General features: G+C 48.8%; 1 protein-coding gene across 2 annotated transcripts in view; it reads right to left on the bottom strand.

Annotated features, from left to right (window-relative positions):
* The window catches only part of CACNA1A (calcium voltage-gated channel subunit alpha1 A), a 249,440-nt gene that overhangs the window by 79,042 nt on the left and 154,145 nt on the right, over nucleotides 1-16,253 (bottom strand). For both annotated transcript variants that reach the window (XM_065917635.1, XM_065917634.1), the window contains 8 exons: nucleotides 13,750-13,862; nucleotides 12,447-12,559; nucleotides 12,169-12,300; nucleotides 11,798-11,870; nucleotides 9,421-9,538; nucleotides 9,221-9,288; nucleotides 5,280-5,386; nucleotides 2,690-3,502 (listed from right to left, as the gene is read on the bottom strand). In XM_065917635.1, the coding sequence (XP_065773707.1) occupies nucleotides 2,690-3,502; nucleotides 5,280-5,386; nucleotides 9,221-9,288; nucleotides 9,421-9,538; nucleotides 11,798-11,870; nucleotides 12,169-12,300; nucleotides 12,447-12,559; nucleotides 13,750-13,862 (1,537 nt within the window). The remainder of the gene's footprint in view (nucleotides 1-2,689; nucleotides 3,503-5,279; nucleotides 5,387-9,220; nucleotides 9,289-9,420; nucleotides 9,539-11,797; nucleotides 11,871-12,168; nucleotides 12,301-12,446; nucleotides 12,560-13,749; nucleotides 13,863-16,253) is intronic.

Raw genomic sequence — 16,253 nt, 5'->3', positions numbered from 1 at the left:
CTGCAAACTTGCCTCCTTCTGTTTTATCCTGGGGACTTTGCATATATTGTCCGTAGCCCAGAACACTATTCCCTTTTGGGAAACAGTGGATTTTCAGAGGGCTGTTGTGGAGCTATGTGGCGAACTAACACCATAATAATTAGGGGGCTGTGAGCATTTAGGAAATGGGAGGCAGGTGTATAAACATTTTACCATGTGCAAGGCAGTCTCACTGGGGAAGAATTATTCTTTTTCCTTCATGACTTTCTAATGTCCCTCACACAGATCTGCTTGTAATGATCTGAACCTTTAGGTTTTTTCATTTGTTTATTTGGCTGCCAGATCTCAGTTGAGGCATATAGGATCTTTAGTTGTGGTATGCGAACTTTCAGTTGCAGCATGTGGGATCTAGTTCCCCCACAAGGGAGCGAACCCAGGCCCCCTGCATTGGGAGCACAGAGTCTTAGCCACTGGACCCTGGACCACCAGGAAGTCCTTGAGCGTTTAGTTTTAACCTAAGTCTGTTTTACAGATCAGCATAAAGTTGTTTTTTTTTTTTTTTTTTTTTGCCACACTGTGTGGCATGGGGGAATCTTAGTTCCCTAACCAGGGATGGAACCTCTTCCCCCTGCAGTGGAAACTCGGGTTCTCAATCACTGAACCGCCAGGGAAGTCCTGCTGCATGTTTTAAATACTCATTGCATCTTCCTGGAATGCAAGTATTAAACAAACTGAAGGAAGAGTAGACTACGTCACATGGAACTTCACCATTTTGGAACATCTCAACACTGATGGTAACTCCCTCGTGTCATCTGAATTGTTGGCACCCTGAGGCAGCTGACATTTGCACCTATCGCATTCATGGTGATTCTGTGCATAGGTGCCTGCATCAGAAGTGCTTCACTCTGGGGGACTTCCCTAGCAGTCCAGTGGTTAAGAATCCACCTTCTAATGCAGGGGATGTGGGTTCCATCTCTGGTTGAGGAACTAAGATCCCACATGCCACGGGGCAACTAAGCTGGTGCGTGGCAACTACTGAATCCAAGCACTCTGGAGCCCGTGTGCCACAACTAGAGAGAAGCCGGCTAACTGCAACAGAATATTCCCCTCTACCATCACCCCTGCCCTGACCACAGCCAAATAAATAAAAGGCGCTGGTTTAGTTACGAAGTTGAGTCCGATTGTTTGGGAACCCATGAACTGTAGTCCATCAGGGTTCTCTGTCCAGGGGATCTCCCAGGCAAGAACACTGGAGTGGGTTGCCATTTCCTCCTCCAGGGGATCTTCCCCATCTAGGGATCAAACCTGGGTCTCCTGCACTGCAGGCAGATTCTTTACCAACCAAGCCACCAGGGAAGCCCAAATAAATAAATATGAAAAAAAGAAAAAGAATTGCTTCATTTGGTTCTCTAGTCTCATTATTCAAAGTGTGGTCCCCCAACCAGCACTGACTCTTTAGAAATGCAGAATCTCAGGCTGAATCTGAGACCTACTTATTTAGAATCTGTATTTTCACGAGATCCCTGGGGATTCTTGTACACATTTAATTTTGAGAAGTACTAGCTTAGTATATATGGAATATAACAGAAGCGTTTATAAACACATTATTAAAAACCAATATGGTGCTGACATATGTAAATTAAATCATTATATTATACTCCTTACACTTATACTATTAAACTGAAAGTGTCAGTGAATTCTCCAGGCAAGAATACTGGAGTGGGTTGCCATTCTCTTCTCCAGGGGATCTTCCTGACCCAGGGATAGAACTTGGGTCTCCCATATTGCAGGCTGATTCTTTACCATCTGAGCCACCAGGGAAACCCAACACTTAAACCATGCTGCCTGACAGTTATATCTCAATAAAACTTGAGAAAAAGAACACCTAATGTTGAAAAATTAAAACATAAAAACTTAGAAAAGCTTTTTTTCTTTTTAAAAAAGAAAAGAAATAACCAAGATGATGTCCTAGTGGCAGGTGACAGAAAAGAAGAGGATGCTAATTAATAAAAGATCATTGGCTGTTTCAACATTTAAGTTTTGGGGTTCCTCAATGTACAATCACTGTAGGATCTTCTAGGTAGTGTTATGGAACATTGTTATAAAAAAAAAGGTGTCATTTCTGATTGGGTGAAGTTCTGGCTTGGGAGATGCCTCCAAAGCCTTGAACCTTGCTCTTCCTTCAATTCTGACCCAGAGTGGCTTTTCAACAACCGTTTCCCGCCACCCCAGCAGAATAATTTAAGGTGAAAAAATGATTGACTCAGTAACAGCTAAAAGGATCTAAATTTCCCAAGCACTTATTAAGTGTGGGTTGCTTTCAGGCCCTTTGCATCTACTACATCATTTGATTCCCGCGATGACTCAATTAGATACCACTATCTCCATTTTACAGATTGAGAAAACTGAGGCCCAGAGACGGACACAGCAAGCATATGGAAGACCCATACCATTCTGGAGGAAAGTTTTTGTAATTTCCCTGATACAAGGGCGGGACAGTTTGCAGCTTCTGGTGCCAGATGACCTAGGTTCAAGGCCATTTATTAGATGTGTGACTTTGGGCAAGTCAGCTCTGTCAGTTTCCCCATCTGTGAAATGGGCTATGGCAATGCCATCTATATTTGTGGGTTGACGAGAAGCTGAAATGAGGGGCTCAGGAGAGTACCAGGTAGCTAGCAGACACGCCTTGGTTTTCATCGCTTCCACTTACTTCCTCCTGCGGTGCCTGCGCTCCTTGTCTTCCCGGCGCATGTCCGCGTCGTACGCGGGGGGAGGGCCATGCCGGTGCCGCCGCCTGCGCTCGCCGCCGCCGTCTGGGCCCTCGCTCTCGCCCTCGCCGCCCCGGGCCGGCCGGCTGCCCTCGCGGTGCCGGGACCTCCTATCGGCCTTGTCCTCCGGGCCCTCGTCGCCCGGCCTGCGGTGTGCCCGGTGCCGGCGGGGCTCTCCGTCGGCCCCGGTGCGCGGGGACCCGCTGCGGCTCTCGCGGCTGCCCGCCTGCCGGTGCGCGTGCCTCCGGTGCGGGTCGCCCGCCTTGCCCCGCTCCGCCTCGCCCTCCCAGAACCCCGGCGGCTCCAGGCCGCCCTCCCGGGCGTGGTGGTCTGACTCGCGGCCGTAAGGCCCCTCCCGGCTCAGCTCGGCCTCCTGGCTACCCGCCCAGGGCCTCCGGGTGTCCAGGCCCGCGGAGCTGCTGGGGTCCCGGGCCCGGTCATGGTAGCGGGCCTGTTTCCTGAGGAAGTCCTCGGCTCGCTGCTGCCCGAGGCGCTGGTCCACCGTGGGCTCGGCCGCCCGGCTCTTGTTGGTGTTGTTGTTACGGTTCTCCTGGGGGTCGACCACCAGCGGCCGGTCCAGGTGGGTCTTCATGTCGGGCCGCAGGTGGCGGGCGTAGGCGGCCTTCCAGCGCTCGTCCGGGTCCATCTCGTTGTAGAGCGCCTCCCGGCTGGCCAGAAGGTTCTGCTTCCTCATCTCGCTTGTCCGCTGCTCCCACACCGACTTGGCGGGCTTCTGGTTCTTCTGCTGCTCCTTCCTGCAAGGAAATCGCGCCGGGGTTATGGAACTGCTGGGCGTCGCGGCCTGCAAGGACCACTCAGGCCGACAGAAGTGTGGGCCCAGGTGGACATCTCAGCTCAGTAGGTACTTCCACCTTGGGGGGTGTCTTGCTCCAAGTGGGCATTTTCACCCAGATACCTATCTCAGCCCAGTGGGCATCTTGACCCAGGTAGGCAGGCCCAGACAGACATCTTGACCTAAGTGGGCATCTCTGCCCAGGTGGGTATAATGGCCCAGTGGGCATCTCCACCTATGTCGATACCTTGGCCCAGAAAGGAATGTTGACCTGGGTGGGGGGAGGCCTCTTGGCCCAGGTGGGATATCTTGACTTGGCTGGGTATCTCCACCCAACTAGGTGTTTTAACGTGTGTGGACAACTCAACCTGGCTGGTTATCTCAGCCTTACAGGAGTCTCAGCCCAGGTGGGCATCTTGGACCAGTAAGGTATCTTGGCCTGGCTGGGCATTTCGTCTAATGGGGGTCTCAGTCAGGTGTATGTTCATCGACTGACCTCTCTACTCCTCTTCAAGTTGTAGCACATAGCCCCTGGGGGCGGTCCTGATGTTCAGAATACTTTTAACCTCTGAGACAGCCAAAGCCTGACCTACAGCAGGTTCTGGAAGCCCTCGCGTAGGCACTTGGGAGTCTTGAGACAGTGCCTGTCTATGCAGTGGTGAAAAACACCAGTGGGATTGTTGCTGGGGGTGCCAACTGAAGCCGTCAAACACTCAGATTTCCCAGGCATTCTGTGTGTATCTGTATTTGTATACAGACCATCACCTCCTATGGGCTTCCATGTCTGAGCATGTATCTCCGTGTTCCCTTTTCACAGCCACCTCCTTGCATTTTGGGAAAGAAAACCCCCTCTGCATTGTCCCATGATGCACTGTTCCACAGTTTTGCAAAGTTCCGGGACTACCCAACAAAGGCACGATTCAGAATATTGGTGTATCAGTGTTAATGACTCTTTCTTTAATCAAAACACCTTAGCTCTCACCACCTTACGACCTCTGATCCACCAGCAAATTCTGTTCCCTCTTACCTTCACGATCTGTCTAAACTTCAGCTATACCCATCACCGCTCTGGCACCACCCCAGTCCATTCCTTACTATCTCTTTTGCAGGGAACAGTGCAGTCCTTTTCAACCTAGTCTCCTGCCTTTGCTCCCCTGATAGCACCTAGAGGGCACCTGAGTCCTTATTCCCCCTCGAGAACTGTCCATGTGTCTCCCCTGGCTCAGAACAAAATTCTCAGTCTTCCCCATTGCCCAAAAGGCCCTACACGATCTGTTCATCACCTTCTGCCCATACCTCCTGCCACTTCCCCACCCCCACTCACTCTCCTTTAGTTACATGGGCTTCTTTCATGTACCCTAACCACACTTGCACGTTCCTGCCTCAGGGCCTTTGTACATGCTGTTCCCACTGCCTGAGATGAGCTCCTCCCTCACCTTCTTCAGGCTTTGTCACCTGAGACTGTCCTTGACAATTTCACTTAAATCATAACACTCACCACTCCTAGCCCTCCCTATACACCTCAACCTCTTGTTAATGCTGTTATTTCCAGCAACAGTGTCTGGCACATAGTATGTGTGCTTATTAACTATTTCTTGACTGAAAGTGGGTTGGAGGGCAGAAGTACTTTTTCCTAAGGCTCAACCCAGTCAGGGACTGCTCCCTGCCCCCAAATCCTTGACTGGGAGGGTGCAGAGGCTAAGGAGCCCAGAGAGCATCTCAGCGCTGGTGGCACTTACACAGCTATGGACATGTTGGCTGCAGACAGAGGACTCACTTCTGCCACCTCTTTGGCTTTCTGGAGGGCGAGTTTCTGGTTGGCAGCCTCTTCTTCTTCTTGTTCATCCTAAAAGGCACACAGGATCCCTGCTCACAAACTATGAACTGGGCCTGAGGGCCTCATCTCTGATCCTACTGTTAACCAGGGGCATCATTTGAGATCTTTACAAACAGGTCTGGCTTGGGTGTCAACCAATCAGAGCTGAGGCCCCCTAATCGGAATGTATACTCATTGGTTAAGTGTTCCTAAAAGGCACACAGGATCCCTGCTCACAAACTATGAACTGGGCCTGAGGGCCTCATCTCTGATCCTACTGTTAACCAGGGGCATCATTTGAAATCTTTACAAACAGGTCTGGCTTGGGTGTCAACCAATCAGAGCTGAGGCCCCCTAATCGGAATGTATACTCATTGGTTAAGTGTTCCTAAAAGGCACACAGGATCCCTGCTCACAAACTATGAACTGGGCCTGAGGGCCTCATCTCTGATCCTACTGTTAACCAGGGGCATCATTTGAAATCTTTACAAACAGGTCTGGCTTGGGTGTCAACCAATCAGAGCTGAGGCCCCCTAATCGGAATGTATACTCATTGGTTAAGTGTACTGCTATCCCCTTCATGTCCAGGCTTGATATCCAGCTCATTCTGAACCCTATTTTAACACACAGAAGAAAAGGAAAGGAAAAAGATTGCCTTCCCTTCCCACAATGGAGATTTTTCTGTAACTCTGTCTCAGTGAGCTGGAAATTAGTGCAAAGATTTTCCTGTCATTCTACTTCCTGGGTCATTTAAGCTCTCTGAACCAAGACTTTAAATAAAATACCAACAAGCCCCCACGTGCAGAAAAATCTGGCACCCACAGCCCATCCCATGCACTGCCAACAGCCTCCAGAAGGGGAATCAGGAGAGGAACTTAGATTCTCAGCCGGTTAGGTTCAGAGAGGAGGAGGATGGGGGAAGATGTTTTATAAAATACATACAGAAAAAGACGTTTTGGGGCTTTAAATCCTTCTTCAGCCTTCATGCAGGGCCTCATTCGTAAAACAGAAAAGCCAACAAAGAAAAAGCAAAGAAAAAGCAACGAGAAAGAAGTGGCCAGAGACAAACCCGCCAATAAGCAAGATCATGCGGTGGCAGGGTGCCTCTCCCGCTGCGCTGGGATCTCTGGGGCAAGCAGCAACCTTACCACCTCAGAAATGGTCAGATCAGGACACTCTGTGTCAGTGACAACACAGGGCTGGGACTCGACTGGCCACCCTGCTCTCCCAAGTCCACCCCTCTTCCTGGCTTCACTTCCAAGCATTTCTCAGAGCCGAGTCCCTGGACCACCTGCCTCGGATACACTGCAAATGCACAAATGCAGATTCCCAGGCCTCCTGAAGAACCTGGCCTGGGCCCCAGCATCTGCGTTTTCAACAAGCTCCCAGGTGAGTCTGAAACATGCTCAAGTGTAAGCCGCACTGCGTGTGGTCCGAAGGACAAGTTCTGGATCCACCTGGGTTCAAATAGCAGCTCCTCCACTTTCTGCTTACCTTGGACGAAGTCTTTCTTTGTACCTCACAATCTTCATCTAAAATTTCAACTCTCCTCGACTTCTCTACTTCATATTTCTCCTTAGCACTTATCACTAGCTGACCAGTTTCTTTCTTGTCTATCTCTTCTGCTAGAATATCAACAAAGGCAGAGATTTGTCTGTTTTATTCCTGGCTATTTCCCTGGCCCCTAGACCAGGCCCTGTTCACAGCAGGTGCTCAATAAATGCTTTTCAATGAATAACAGAATCTGTAAAATGAGGCTCAGAGAATTTGCCTATGAGGTTTTCTGTGAGGGCTAAATGAGATAAAAGCCTATCTAACAACAAGGTCCTATGATGTAGCACAGGGAACTGTAGTTAATACCTTCTAATAAACTATAATAAAAATATGAAAAATAATGTACGTTTGTAACTGAATCACTTTGCTATACACCAGAAGCTAATACATTATAAATCAAATATACCTCAATCAAAAAAAAAATAACCACATCAGGGGCTGAGTGGGGTCCCTGCCACATTTTAATTGCCCAAGAAATGCTTGTGGAATAAATGAAGTAAAGAATGAGGGTCTGGAGAACATTTCACAGGAGATGAGCTTTCCCCCTCCCTTTTCCCACCCTCCTGGGGGTACCCCCTCCCCCACGACAGCCCTTGGAACCTAGATGAGCTCATGGTTGAAATCAGCCCCTGGAATAGTGACGCCAGTCAGCCCCATGGTGGCCAGGACTGTGGCCGTATGCTTGGGGGTGGCAGAGATTTCCGTTTTCCTCCAGTCATGGCTGGGCCTGGGAAACTCTCTCTCCCTCCTGCCATGGCTGGCAGATGGACGGTTGGCAAAGTCTTCTCAGTTCAGTTCAGTTCCCTGAATATGGCCTGTGTACCTTAAGGCATGGGGGATGGGGCAGTGAAGCTGAGGCAGGCCCCAGGCCTGGCCCTCCTGAATGATTCTGCATATGTTCTCTTAATGGGATAGGGCTGCAGGTGAAAGACTTAGGCTAGACCACGACCACCTCCTAACATGCCTTTGTTCCAGACATTTTCCCCTCAAACTGCAAAAAGGTGCTCGGCTTCCCTTGTGCAGTGCACTACCTGTTCAACCGTTCCTAGCAGCCCTGTTCATCGGCTATCCCAAGAGCATAAGCTGTGTTCCTGAAAGCAATGTTGCCTTCTCTGTGCCTAGCTGAGGTGAACCTGAATCCCAGTGAGTACAGGGCTGTCCTAAGGGCATTTGGCATAAGATTTTGCCCAAATAATCCAATACCACTGACCATGAATGAAACCTGGGCTTCTTCACATGGACAGTTCGTACCCCCACACCCCAAATTCCTTTCTGATTTCATTTCCTGTGCTCTGCTCTTTGAGGGATCACACCTCTGCTCTTTCAGTTCCTAGTTATGTGGCAAGGTCCTGGCCTCTCTGGGCCTCAGTTTTCCCATCTGCAAAATGGGGATAACAGTTACTCCCTATCTCTTATGCTTTCTGGTGTCTGGCATATGAGAGGGGCCATCACATTTCCTTTGGTTGTTGTTAATTTTTATTTTGATCATTACCTGCTCAGCTGGGGTTCAAATGAAAGTTGGCAAGATGTGTGGGTAAAGAACTCAGGCTCTGGAACTTGCCAAGTCTGGGTTTGAATCCCAGCCTTCCCTTTCCCAGCTCTGTAAAACGAAGAGCTGTAGCTCCGGATCTCTGGTCATGCAAAGTGACTTACAAACGCTCCCTTTATTGATCACTTCCTGTATGCCCCAAATTATGCTGAGTTCCTGACATGGATAGCATGATGCTGTCATCATTCCCTCTGGGGTCCATAATTTTGCCTTTCTGAACCTCAGTTCCCTCTTCTGCCAAAGGGAAATAACAGTTACGCCTGGAACCATGAGCATCATATAATTCTTCACTGCTGCCACTCTGTGGTGAAGTGCAGCCAGTTCCCAAGCTCACGGGGACACACACTGAGCCTCGGAACCTTGTCTGGGTTGCTCTCCATCTGTCCCCTCCTTCCGGGTTTAGGGTGGTGACAGTGCCTGCTAGCCTGGAGGCTGCTGCATTCCTTGGAAGTCCCTCGACACTGCCCACTCCCTATAAACGGGCACTCTGGTGGAGTTTGCCATCTGTTTCCTGCAGCAACCCTGCTGCCTTAACCACCCCCCACCTCCGCCCTCCTTTGCTGTAGAAGCCACTTGATCAGGGACAGGCTGTTTTGGGGGTGGGGGAGGAGGTGCCCTTCTCCCTGGCGCAGTGCCGCCAGGACAAAGGCTGTGACCCCAGCTCCTCTCCTCCACCCCACCCCACCCCCCGCCTGGCGCGGTCCTGATCTGCCATGAGCAGGTGGTAACTTTGCACGGCAACATTCTCCCACCAACTCCACCTTGGTGAGCTCCTGGGCGTTGGCCAGATTATCCACCGCGATGGCCAAGAACACGTTCAGGAGGGTGTCTGCAAACGCTGGAGTCAGGGAAAGCATCGCCACATGAACCCTGGTATCTGGGACTCCTGAACCCCTCCCCTGTGCTTCCCCTGCTCTCCCTGAGGCCCTGGCTCATCACCCCCCACCCCGCCAGAGGATACAGTTCCCGAAGAGCGTCAGCACGATGAAGTAGATGGAGAACACCATGCCGCCTTGCACGCCCCCCTGAGACTTGATGCCGTCATACATGACCTCGTTCCAGTCTTCGCCCGTCAGGATCTGAAAGGGGAGGGAGAAACACACAGCCAACCCCCCCTCAACCTCGGGCCCCTCAGAGATGCAGCTGTGGAGCCGGAACCTGCCGTGTGGGCCCTTTCTTGGCCCTTGTCTCTGGGTGGGGACGGTCTTGGCTGTTTGCAAGAGGAAAGGGCTGTCCTTGCATGGAGGAGCTCTCAGCCTATCCCAGCAAAAAGTGACCCTGGAAGAGGAGTTTCAGATCTTTCTGGTTTTCTCTGATGTGATAGGGAGATAATGCTATAGGCTGAGTAGTATATATTGAGGCTCTAAACCCTCATGTGATGCTGTTTGGAGATGGGAGGGAATTAGGATTAGCTGAAGACATGATGGTAGGGCCCTCATGAGGGGATTGTGCGCTCAGTCGTGTCCAACTCTTTGTGACCCCATGGACGGCAGCCTGCCAGGTTCCTCTGTCCGTGGGATTTTCCAGGCAAGAATACTGGAGTGGGTTGCCATGCCCTTCTCCAGGGGATCTTCCCGGCCCAGGGAGAGAACACAGATCTCCTGCATTGGCAGGCGGGTTCTTTACCACTAGTGCCACAAATGAGGGGATTGGTGCCTTTATAAGAAAAGACACCAGAGAACTTGGTCTCTCTCTGCCTCTCTGTCTCCCTCTCTCCCCCTGCTGTGTGTGAGAGAAGTGAGAAGGCAGTCGTCTGCAAGCCAGGAAGAGAGTCCTCACCAGGAATCAACCCTGGATGCACCCTGATCTGCCTCCAGCCTTCAGAACTGTGAGACATAAATTTCTCACGCTATATATCCGCTGGTACTTCCACACTGCTGTATCTGGGGGTGGGGATGGTGGTGGTACAGGTGACCAGAGGAAGCCTCAGGTAAGAGATGCAAGTGCTGGCAAACAGACATGATGCTAATGTGTATGGGACGGGCTAAAGGGATTTGTATGCAGGATCTACACAGTTGTTAAAAAAATATCCAGCTTTCCTCCTCTGCGTTATTTCCATGAAAGTGAAAAAAAGTGAAAGTGTTAGTTGCTCAGTCAAGTCCAACACTCTGTGACCCCATGGACTGGAGCCTGCCAGGCTCCTCTGTCCATGGAATTCTCCAGGCAAGAGTACTGGAGTGGGTTGCCATTCCCTTCTCCAGGGGATCTTCCTCACCAAGGCATCAAATCTGGGTCTCTCCTGCATTGCAGGCAGATTCTTTACCATCTGAGCCACCAGGGAAGCCCCATTATTCCCATGAGGATAGAGTAAATATGAAAGAACTCCAAAGGTGTTAATCCATTAATGTAGGGTTTTTCAGTCCTGGCACTGCTGGCATTTGGGAACCTCCTCTTGTCCCGTGCACTGTAGGGTGTTAAGCAGCATCCTTGGCCTCTACCCATTAGATGCCAGTTACACCCCATGTCCCATTTTCGATAACCCAAAAATGTTTCCAGATACTTCTAGGTGTCCCTGGGGGACAAAATCCCTCTTGGGCAACAACCCCTGAGCTGAAGACATATGGGTGGTGATTACTACTATCAATAATCATTTATGTAAAGGCTCAGAATTTCATGGATGGTTCCCCTTTCCAACCCCCTATCTACAGGTCTCATTCAGAAGTTCCCCTTCCCCCAGGAGAAAAGAGGACTGAAGTCACATTTCCCCATAAACTTTCTGTTCTCTAATGAGACAGAACCCACATGGAACTGCTTTGGAAGTCTCAGCTTGGCCAGTTCTAAACCTTGGGTGCATGTGCCTACATGGGTGCAGAAGTTGGTTTGGCGGGACCACCCACGGTCAATCTGTTTGCTTTGGAATATGGAATTGGGGTGTCTTCCAGTCACAGGGAAGATGGTGTATTATCCATGTCTATTATTTTCTATATCCTGATGCTTTGACATATGGGAGGGGTCTTGCTGACCCTGAGGGGAGTCAGGACTAGCTAATTCTTAGAGTTAGTAAACAACTTGCCTGTGAATGTGGTTTAAAAAATGAAAACCAACCAATTCAGAGCCCACACTCCAAACTATCTCCACCACTGGGCTCTTACACTTAGGCCAATATCCTACTGTTGGAATTAGCCCAGGGTCAGGTTCCATAGAACTCAAGACAGTTCCAGGGTCTGCTGAAATTATTCAAACTAGCCAATCCTAAGCCTGATTAACCTGCCTTACCCATTTCTTCCTGCAGAAGAGCCGCAATAAAGGCTCCTGCCCACATTTCCTGTCCCCCTCCTAATGGACCCTGGTGCTTCTCCATAGGGCCCTGCATTCATGGGACTGGGTGAAGGTTGTACCTGAAAAACTGTCATTATTGCTGCTGGAAAAGTGTCGAAGTTGGTAGGAGGAGTCCCTTCATCGAAATTAAACCTGTGGAGAGGGCACAAACATTTCACGTTGGTCCCACCCTAGGTGTGTGAGGGCTTGGCTCAGTATCTTGTTTCCAGGGCAACAACTCCAGCATCTCTGTTTCCCCTAGAAGGACATGCTGAGGGGTACCCAGGGCCCCGCCCATCTGGGGAATGCACTGGGCATCATCCAGGCCATGAGGAAGGCAGACTGTGATGCAGGTGGGCCTGGGTCTCTGGATCACTGAGCAAGGTATGGGTGGGAGGCCCTGGGCTGGACCCCAGGGAAGCAGAAGTCAGAGAAGCTGCTGAGCACTCACTGGCCGCCGAAGAGCTGCATTCCCAGAAGGGCAAAGACGACGATGAACAGGAAAAGGAGGAACAACAGGCTGATGATGGATTTCATGGAGTTGAGAAGAGAGACGACCAGGTTCCTGAGAGATGCCCAGTACCTGCCAAGAGAGGCCAGGGTTGGGGTATGGGGTTAGGCTGGGGCCAGGGTGGCGGCAGCTGAGCCCATCTTCCCAACATGGGAAGGAGGTGGCCCCACCCTGACCCCCATCCCCACGTTGGGATGCCAGGGAACCCGAAGACTTACTTTGTGACTTTGAAAATACGCAATAACCTGAGGGCTCGTAACACACTGATTCCAAAGGATGTGCCGGGTTTTATGACGGCCCAGATGACCTCAAAGATACTCCCGATGATGACCTAGAACAGAGGATCCCGGTCTTCTGTCCATGCTCCTTGCAAATGTGCCCTGGGTCTGGACCTTGCAGGAACCCAGTTCAACTCCCCCCCTCAAATGAAATCATAGTGAGGGTCTCACATGCCTCTTATCCCTTCTCTTTTTTAACTTATTAACATGAGTGCAAAGAATTCCTGAAACATATAATTACAAAGTGAATGCCCATGCAACCACCATCTATGTCAAGAAATAGGGCATGTCAGCACTCTGAAAGCCTCTGGGGAACCCTAGAAAGAGCCACCACCCTGAAATTATATTAACTATTTCCTTGCATTAAAAAATTGAGGTGAAATTCACACAACAGAAAATTAACCAGAATGGTTCATTTAAAATAATGCACGATTCAGTGACATTTAGCATGTTCTCAGTGTATAACCATCACCCTTCTCTAGTTTCGAAACATCTCCATTGCCCCCAGAGGAAACCCCGGACATGAGCAGTCACTCCCCAGCCCCCTCCTCCCAGCCCCTGGCAACCACTAATCTACTTTCTGACTCTGGAGAGTTGCCTGTTCTGGATATAAATGGAATTATGTAATATGTGACCTTTTATGTCTGGCTTCTTTGACTTATGTTTTCGAGGTCTTTGCCTTAAAGTATTCAAGGATCCTCTGTAATCCATATAGCTTAGTTGTGTCCGTCTGAACTTCCCTAAGCAGAATCATGCTGTATGGACTAGTTTTGCCACTGTCTGCCTCCTTCTGTGCAATATCATGTGGCTGACAGGTGTGGCTGCTGTTGGCTGCCTCTCGTTGGTGCAGAGAATTGCATTATTTATACACAACTTATTTATCCACCCTACTGCAAAGGGAGATTTGGGTCATTTGGTTTGGGACTAGCGAAGCCACTCAAGGCATTGTTGTATGTGTCTCTTAGGTGTCCGCATAAGTTTCTCTAGAGTGAATTCCCAGAAGTGGATTCGCCAGGTCATCCCTTACTTTCCAAAATGGGTCCATAAATTTCCCCTCCCGCGGGCAGTGGTTGGGGAGGGTTCTGGGAGCTCTGTATCCTCATCAAAGCTGGGGATTATCCCCTGATTCCTTTTGCACTCAGCAGAATCTGTCATACCCATCTCTCTCTCCTGTGTCCGCAGGTATCAGCCATTCTAAGCATATCAGCTGGGGAATGAACTCCTTAGAAGCCAGAGCACTTACCCCACAATCAAAACAGTTGAAGGAAGAGTGGAAGTAAGGCCGCGTCCCAAGCCCGTACATTTTTATAAACATTTCGGACATAAAGAGTCCTAAGAAAATGAATTCTGCATAGTCTAGAAAGGGAGGGGGGGAAACAGAGAGGACATTAGATTTGTGGAGGGAGCGTCCAGGCGGCTCTGACATTCCTATTAACTGAAATCTTGGCTGGTGGGTTCCTGGGTGCTTACTATGCTTTTTAAAAAAAATTAAGAAAATTTAAAATTGAAGTATAGTTGTTTCAGGTATGGGCTTTCCAGGTGGCTCAGTGGTAAAGAATCTGCCTGCCAGTGTAGGAGATGCGGGTTCGATCCCTGGGTTGGGAAGATCCCCTGGAGAAGGAAATAGCAACCCACTCCAGTATTCTTGCCTGGAGAATCCCACGGACAGAGAAGCCTGGGGGTGTAGTCCATGGGGTTGCAAAGAGTTGGACATAACTGAACAACTGTACACGCACGCTTATTCCAGGTATATAATAGAATCAGCAAACCAATTCAGTTATACATACATATATATGTATATATGTGTGTGTGTATAGATATTCTTTTCTATTATAGATTATTACAAGGTATTGATTATAGTTTCTTATGCTATACAGTAGATCCTCATTGTTTATTTTATACATTTTACTATGTTTTTAAAATGAACAAGCCACTATACTCCAATAAAAATTAATTAAAAAGAAACTAGTGAATGAATGAACTAACTGGCTAATAACTGACTAACTCAATAACTAACAAAGTATTATTACTAAGAATTATGTAATAATACATAAGGATTATGACTCAACTGCTTTTATATGCTTGAGCTCCAAAGGAATAATAGAAATATTAATAGAAATTGTAAGTGTTCTATTTGTAATCCTTGTGTGTCAGGGACTTAGAAAGGAGTGCCACAGGCAACCAATCTAAGGTATGGCTTTTCTCCTAACTAGGAAAACTCATTGGATGTTCCCTAGAAATCCTGTCTTGCTAATGTCTAAAAATCTTGATGTAAGACAAAGCCTTTTGTTTTTGATGAGAATGCATAATGGTGAAAATTTTGCCTTGGGAAGAGGTAACTACGAGTATTTGTTTGCTCCAGCAAAGAAATGGTTAACAGCAATTCCTTTTCTGAGAGGGCTTTCTCGGTGGGGTAGGAAGATGCAGATGCATGGTCAGGAAGGGCATGAGCAGTCACCTTTCGAAGGGGAAGGAGAGGTAAGGAGAGATTCTGAGAGGAAGAAAGCATATAGAAATCGAAGACAGAGGCTTCAAACTTCTAAGCATTCCATTCTGGTCACATAGCTAGCTCTGTTTGAAGGTGAAGAGTATTTGTTATATCACTCATATCACTCTTTTTTTAAAATGGTATAAGACTTTTTTCTAGTTCTTTGTGATTTTGTTCTATTGGCTGCACCACGCAGCTTGTGGGATTTTAGTGCCCTGGCCAGGGGCTGAACCTGGGCCCTCAGCAGTGAAACTGCTGAGTTTTAACCACTGGACCGCCGGGGAATCCCATAGTATATCATTCTTAAATCAATTTTAATAAATTTATTTATTTATTGGGCTGTGTTGGGTCTTAGTTGCAGCACATGGGATTTAGGTCCCTGACCGCCTGCATTGGGAGTGCCGAGTCTTAGCCACTGGACCACCAAGGAAGTTTCTATATCATTCTTTAAGAGGTGATTTGGACTGACTGTCAAGGTCTTTCCCACTCATTCCTGGTAATTGAACTTTCCCTTCGTTCTACGACCCCAGGGAGCTTTCAGTGTCTGAGGGAAACTCCGGGCTCTCCAGAACCCCCAAGACTGAAACGTCAGTGAGGAAATCTGTCTGTAACATCTGATGCATTCCAAAGGCCACCAGAGGAAATTCGGGGAGGACGTAAGAGTTTCCACGGTGCTCGTTCCCCAGTTACCGTGGAATCGTGAGAGTTGGTGATGCACAAGACTGGAGAGAATTACTGATCTCTAAGCACTGGTGGATCTGGAAGAAGTTTCAGGGTCATCAAATCCAATTTCTCCCAAGTACAGAAGAGAAATGTGAGACCCAGAGAAACGACTACACTTCATCAATTACAAGACACATATTTTTGTTCATGTTTTGACATCTCCGAAACTGGGGTGTAACTTAAAATCGGCATGCCCTAGTTTAGATGGCAGCATTGTTTCATTTCTTAGTGGCACATAAAATGAAAATAGAAGAGTGCCATATAATTGAAGCGGTGGCTCAGTGGTAAAGAATCTGCCTGCCAAGCAGGAGACCTAAGTTCGATCCCTGGGTTTGGAAATCTCTTGGAGAAGGAAATGGCAACCCACTCCATTATTCTTGCCTGGGAAATCCCATGGACTGAGGAACCTGGTGGGCTACAATCCATGGGGTTGCAGAGTCGGACATATCTAGCAACTAAACAGCAGCAGCAATAACTGAAGATGTGTTCATTTGATGGATAGTGGTAATAATTTGTCCAAGGTCACATGGACAGTT

The sequence above is a fragment of the Muntiacus reevesi genome, chromosome 1, assembly GCF_963930625.1.
Source record: "Muntiacus reevesi chromosome 1, mMunRee1.1, whole genome shotgun sequence".
NCBI lineage: Eukaryota > Metazoa > Chordata > Mammalia > Artiodactyla > Cervidae > Muntiacus > Muntiacus reevesi.
Note: the sequence above shows the minus strand (reverse complement) of the source record. Positions and strands in the feature narration are given on the sequence as shown.